The sequence below is a fragment of the Emys orbicularis genome, chromosome 5 (genome assembly GCF_028017835.1).
Source record: "Emys orbicularis isolate rEmyOrb1 chromosome 5, rEmyOrb1.hap1, whole genome shotgun sequence".
NCBI classification, from domain to species: Eukaryota; Metazoa; Chordata; order Testudines; family Emydidae; genus Emys; species Emys orbicularis.
Window position 1 is genome coordinate 49,718,362 of NC_088687.1, and position 7,097 is coordinate 49,725,458.

The window sequence follows — 7,097 nt, forward strand, 5'->3', positions numbered from 1 at the left end:
CGCCTAAGTAGCTGACCTAGTGTGCTTCCTTGTGCTCAGGATCCTCAGACACAAACCCCTCCTGGAGTTAGGCCCCTACTCCAGGTCAGCTGCGTAGGTAGCTCATCCCCTAGCAATCAAACCCATTTATCTCTCTCTGTCTGCTGCTCATGATTGATACCTCTCTCATGCATCCTACGTTTCCCTGTTCCCTGACTGACTTTGGTGCAGGTTCTGTGCTGCTTCCCCAGTCATCAGTGGCCTGCATCTGGCCATCCTGCTGCGGGGTTGGCAGGTAACAGATGTTAGGCATGCTCAGAGCATGCCTATAGGTCAGTCCCCACTTGTGAGATAGGCAGTCCCCCGCCTCATTTGAGAATTGTAGTTCAGGGCTTCCAGGACTTTGGCTTGAGCCAGGGCTCTGAGCTGCTCATTAGTTGTGGGGTAGCATCAGGTTATAGGCAGCTTTGTAAATGCTGACCATCAGAAACGTAGGCATCTAGGGAACTTAGGTGTGTACAGGATCAGGCAGCAGTTGAGCAGCAATTTTGAAAATGTCAGTGGCACCTAATCAATGGAATTCAGTGCCTAAAGAGGCTGATAGACACCTAAATACCTCTGGGCCATTGTATCTTTATACCACTTCTTACTATGTGAACTGTATCTAAATGGCACAGTGGAGCCCTAAGAAGTTATCGAGCCCTGATGTTATTCTACTCACTTCACTAGAGCTACAACATGGGTGAACTTGGTTGATTTTTCCTTCTAGATCTGAAAATGAGTATTTTTCCAAAGTCCTTTTTGCAACACATTGTTGTCATGCAGAGAAAGTTTTTAAGCAAAATAAAATCCCCTAAATTGTGACTTTTGAACTTTAAAAACAAACATGCAAATGTACAGATGTATGCATGGAGCACAAAACATCTCATTTAAGCTCTTTAAAGAAAAAAAAAACAAAAACTTCCTCTCTGCATTAATCAGTAAGGAAAGAATATTTGGGAAAATGTCATCTTCACATTTGCGAACTAGTGATTTGGGGACTGCACAAGACTGACAGTATCCCATTAAGAAATATCTGGAATGTCTTTTAATGGCATTTTTATAAGATATCATTAGTAATCATTTAAAAATTCTCTTTAAATATTACATATTTAAAATGACTATATGGATTGTGAAATGTATTGGATTGACAGCTTTGGTGACTGGAACACTCTCTGTCCACAGAACAGCTTTAACATGGGCAGCAGGAGTGTAATCTTCCCCTTCCCACATCCCCACCCTGGCAATGCATCTCATCCTTTACCTGAATAAACCACCACAAAGGGTGTTGGATTGTGGTACTGTAATTCACTCCACATTCCCATTCACTCCTTGACTGCTCTTTAAAAAGGGACATTTGGATTGGTTTTGTGATGCGGACACTTGCCCACTAATTACTAGACTGAGACTGCCAATTCTTTTCATATAGGGCACCAAGCTACCATCAGATAAATTGTAATCACTAACAAACTGGGCTAACTTTGCACCAGAAATACAGAGCAGATATATATTGCTAGTCATCTGAGTAATCCATTCCCCCCAGCATCCCTGGTGAAATCCTGGCCCTGTCAAAATCAATGGGAGTTTGATAGTGCCAGATATCACTCTCTGTGTTTAAAACATATAATAATGCAAACAAACTATAGAAATATAAAGACAGTTCAAGACAACTAATAATGCAAATTGAAAATCAAGATAAACATAATGTAAATATGATGTAGGACTCTTATACTATCCATGGAAGAAATTTGCTGTATCTGTATAATGCCTGAGTATTTGGGCTCTTTGTGAATGGAATGTGAGGAGGTTGGGGAGGTCTGCCACACAGTCCCATGACTGCTTTTTTCTTTCCTATGGCCGAAATACCCACCTTACCCCTCAAAGTGACCATCTGTGCTTACCTCATCTAGAAAGGCATGGAGACAAATACTACAGTGCATGGGATTGTGCCCTTGCATGGCAGCCCAGATGGCAATCTCCTGCACAGCTGCTATGTAGGGTTAAGGAGTATAAAAGCCTTTGTACTTAAACTCCACACTAAAGGTTAATTTGGCCCTCAGGTAGTAAATATAGCATGTATAGTGCTGCCTTGTTTCCTTTCTGTTTTTCGGTTACATGGGTGTCTCTGATTGAAGAGATTTTTTTTCTCTTCCTCCTCTTGGTAGCAGTAGCACTAATATTTATACAGCAGCATTAGTATGCATGGCATTTTATATGGTCCCTTCCCTGAAGAGTTTTCAATGTAAGGGCTCAATTCGATCTTAAAGCTACTGCCCCATCATGGGGGAAGTATGGGGTCACACTGCTACAGGTATTATGCCATGATTTTTTCTGGCACTGTCAGTGCATAGGGTGGGCATGACTGCAGCTATGCCATAAAAGAGGTACAACATGCACTCCCTTTTGCAGCTGACCCTCTCTGTTGGCCATTGTGAAGGGAGGCTGCAGGGTCACGGCCCTGCCTCCTTCCTGTCCTTCTAGGGTGGCTAGCAATGCTTAACAGGACTACTCTTCTGTTCAGAGAAGTGCAAGGTTTGCAAATGTGGCAAGTCCCTGTTTGGGAGTTATTAGAGTAAGGAATGCTCCTTGTACCTTTCCCCCTCTTCATAACCCACCTAGAATCTAGCTATAATCCAGACCTAAGTGATTCCTTGGCAAGATGAGAGAAAACAGACAAAAGGGCAGGCAGTGGGAAAAGAGTTCAAGGGTGAGGTTTTGTGATGGAAAGGTTTCTTTTAAATGTATCTTGATAGATCTTCTGTTTTGTTCAATATATTTCTGTTGTTTTTTGTAAGCCAGAATTGTTAATTTTAGTTATTGTATTTTTTCTTTTATTTTTCCTATTATCTTATTTTTCTTCCCTTTTCATTTCTTCTTCTTCCACCAAGTCTTTTGTGTGTCTTCTTTCCTCAATCTCTATAAGTAACTATTAATGGGATAGGTATGCATGCATATTAAGGGAAGAATAAATGTTAATGTAAGGCTGCTGTACTTTGCTTCCAATTTTTATTTAAATCTATTATAAATTTTCTATATTATATACTCTCAGAGTAACATTCAAAACCCTTGCCCTTTGGAGAAGGACAACTACCTCCAAAATAACATAGATTATGGATCTATAACAATATTTGAAGTACCCTTCATGCAAATTGTGATGGTTGGTGCATGATGGAAGCATCACATAGTGGCTAGGGGGTCAGCTCCTCTTTAAGACAGAGTAGGGCTGGTAGGGGGCCCCCGGGCCCTCCCACTGCACAGGCTCCAGCCCAGGGTCCTGTGAGGGTTACCAAAGGGCAGGCACCCAGGAATGCCTTACAGATACCTTCCCTGGGCCACTTCCTACCCCTCATTCTATAGTCCAAGCTTTGCAGTCTGTAGCAAAAGTTACTGAAGAAAAGGTGTTTACTGCACCTTTAGTCTGTCTGGGCTCAGCAGGTAGGATCTTCTTTTCTCAGAGGCACTGTCACAACATCCCTTCTCAGTAGCTTCTAGGACAGGTCCTTCTTCCTGCCTTGTCAGCCCTCTTCTGAGCTGTCTGGCTTCCTTTTAAACTCCACCTTCATCTTTATGCACCCCATCACACAAGTATGCTAATAAGAAAAATACATATTTTAAAATGGCTTTCTATTTGTGCTGATTATTTAGTCCTCCTTCTCCTTCTACCCCCAAGACACTTATTAAAGAGTTGAACTCGTGTAAGTATGGTAGTAACATTATTAAACTTTACTAATTTACAACATTTGTAACCAAAAACCATCATTCCCAGTGGCTGTATATATAAAGCTTTATACTCCACTATATTTCAGAGTTCATTAATGAGAACAGAGTACAAGAACAGTTAAATGGGGATGAAGAAAGAAGTATTGTCTGAGATAAAGACTGGGAGCCAGGAATTCTTGAGTTTTTATACCAGTTCTTACCTTGCTTTTGATAATTTCCAATTCTATAGTGCTTGCTATCTATGGATCTCAACGTGGATTTTAAAGAATAGTGATTTAAGCCTTGTTGCACCTCTATGAGATGGGAATAAGATTGCTTTCCTATTTTACATAAGGAGAAATAGTGGCACAGAGATGTTTGGTGATTTTTCCCAAATTCACACAGAAAAACTTTAGCAGAGCCAGGAATAGTCTCCAGATGTCTTGGCTTCCTGCCTTCTGTTTTAACCACAAGACCATCCTTCTTCCCATTTTAGCTCTCTGACTCAGTTTCCCCATCTGTAAACAAGGATAATACAGGGTCAGACAAATTTACCTGCACATGAATTTCTAGTCAGACACCTTTGCAGAACAATGAGGAGGAGGTAGGTTTGATCACCACACTTAGAATCCAGTAAATCTGTTTCTGCTGGTGTTCCATGTGGAACGGTTCTCTTAGGTTTTGGGACCAGGAAAGACTTGGGTAAGGAACTTGTAGCTTCCCAAGGCACAGACATTACAGATATGTACTTAGTGTTATAAAATGGGCTAATTGTAGTGTAAGCACATAAATTAAAAATAGTAATTAAATAAGAAAATTTACACACTGACACAAGGTAAGGCAAAGACGTCACCAGCCAGCTACTACAAAAATGCACATTTCTAAGGAAAGCCTAGGCAAACAAAGAGGTCATGCTGTGTGCTCTGAGAGACCTAGATTACAATGGCCTGATTCCAGTGCACTCACACTGCCAGATAGGAAATAAAGGCAATAGACCTTAATAGAGCAGCAGTTGTCCCCTATGTGGGTTTGTAGGGGTGCATCCCCTGCAAATTCCACAGGGCTTCAAATTAAACTGTCTTAAGGGAATGCATGACAGGAATCCCAGTTGTGATTTCCTGCATATCTGTCCCCTTCCATGGCTTTCTCAATAGTGGCAGGCAATCGGGGCTACTGTGCTTACCTATTTTACCAGGATATTGTGAAGATTAATATATGAGTGTTTATAAAGAGCTTTGAAGATTAAAGGAAATATATATGGTATTTATTTATTTATTTAAGGATGTGAAATCCAGTACTTAGAATCTGACAGTTTTGTGCATGGTGTGAGCTTCTGTTGAGTTTACTGGATACTGCAATGATACTCTGAGGATCAGGAGCTGTAAGGTGGCTCTTTAATGTGTCTCCTGCGGCTCTTTGCAGCACATATTAAAATACTATGCAATTTAATTATTAACCAATCAAAGTTATTAACCAGTTGGGATGCTTTTACTATGTTATTAACCAATTGTAGAATACTTGGTCAGTCATTTTGCTGTGAGAGTAATATCTAATCTATCTATCTATCTAGTGCAACATCATACAATATACACACAAATTATTACAGTATTCTATTACAGCAGAAGACACAGTCAGGACCGTTACATTCTAAAGCACAGGCCTACAAAACTAAAGCCAAATAAAAATTTCTTTTTTTATTGTTGTTTGTTGTGGTTAATATGAATTGTAAAGTCCCCCCCCCCCCCCCGTTCAACTGCAACAGAACAGACACAAAATAGATAGTTTTATAACAAATATAAACTAGTAATGTTGGTGAATATTTATTAGAAAAGTATCTCATTAGTTTATCTGTTTTGATGCATCTTGCCAGTGGAAAAAATCTTTACAATTCATAGTCACAAAAAAAAACATATTTCTTATTTTGGTTTAGTTTTAATGTTAATAACAGATCTGGTAGTTTCCTGTGTTGAACTGATAGGATGATATACTGAATAGACTTCATTCTTATATTTGTAAATCATGAGTGCCAGACGATAGTCTATGTCGGAAGACTAGATTAGATGAATACATAATACATATGCTAATAGATTTCCCCATAAATAATCTAACTTCACTGTGAATTATATTGTACTGATTTACAGTATTTGTTAGGTGAACCTAATCGGTGTCTTTAAAAAAAAAAAAGAATTGAGACTTGGGATAGGTCTATGTGATTTACATATATGAAATCATTATAAAGTTAGGAAGATTTCTTTTACTTTAATTGTAACACTTCACTTCCATGAATGGACTAATCTTTGATTCCTCTACATCAGACTTTGCCAATTTGAAGTTTAGGTTAAAACTTGAATTTATCATGAAATCCTTTAGAAAAAAATCAAGACTTCAATCCAGTGAGCCAGTTCCATTTCTTATCAGCATCAGTGTGACTGAGATCAGAATCTGACTCCGAATGCTAGTACAAGTCATTTGTTAACTTTGCTCCCAATTACAGTTAAAATAGCCAGTCTGGAGCTAATATAGCTACCACAGCTGCCGGATTAGGATACCGGTTTGCTAATGCATTGACGTGTTTCACCCATATAACACTAGTTCAATTTCCAGCATGACAGTAAATGTTTGGATTCAAATTGTAGAACTAATGCATATTTTTTTCATCTCTCTGTCAAACCAGACTAAAGGGTCAGTTGGTGATGAGGATAATGATTCTCTTTGAAAGGGAAGGAAAGTCGGCTTCTGATTCTTTTGGAGATTCTAGGTCTTGTTTCAAATAAAAAGATGAACTAGAAAAAAATTGACTTGGAAATATCAATAATAGTGAACCTGCAAGTGTGACTCTTTGCCTTATTCATAAACCGATTGTATAAAGGCACATTGGAATACTTGCCATGACATGTTAGACAGATAATAAAACATCATGCGACGTTTGGTTTTCAGAATATCAAACCACAGTAAGACTGTTCTCTGAAAAGCAATTCACCATTAAACTGTTTGCTACAATGGGAATTCCAAGTGACAGTTTGTTACAAGTTTTGATTGTTTCTCTACATGTTAAGAAATACTAAAACAAAGAAGTGTTGGAGACTGATTTTTTTTTTCTCAGAAGTGTCTTTCTTTCTTTCCTGCAGCGCGGAAAAGGATATGCTAGTCAATTCTACAGGACTTACCTGAAGCAGCATGATTTGCACAAAAGTCGACCAACAAAAAGCATCAACTTTTCAACTTCATTATCTTGGCCATCCAGTTCTATGTAACTGAAAGATTTGTGTGCTGTTGGAGACATCATGGCCAACAATAGGACCTAATTGCTCTCAGCAGGCCTGAGAAATGAGTTGAAATGTGTGGAACTGTAGAAACTTCAGAGGCAACTGATCTTGCCT

The 7,097-nt window shown here is 39.1% G+C and overlaps 1 protein-coding gene across 2 annotated transcripts in view; it reads left to right on the forward strand.

Annotated features, from left to right (window-relative positions):
• Positions 1-6,888, forward strand: part of PCDH10 (protocadherin 10) — a 41,039-nt gene extending 34,151 nt beyond the window's left edge. The window contains exon 5 of one of the 2 annotated variants that reach the window (XM_065405253.1): positions 6,821-6,888. In XM_065405253.1, coding sequence (XP_065261325.1) covers positions 6,821-6,888 — 68 coding nt within the window. The remainder of the gene's footprint in view (positions 1-6,820) is intronic. The other variant, XM_065405254.1, reaches the window with a different exon arrangement.
• The last annotated feature ends 209 nt before the right edge of the window (positions 6,889-7,097 follow it).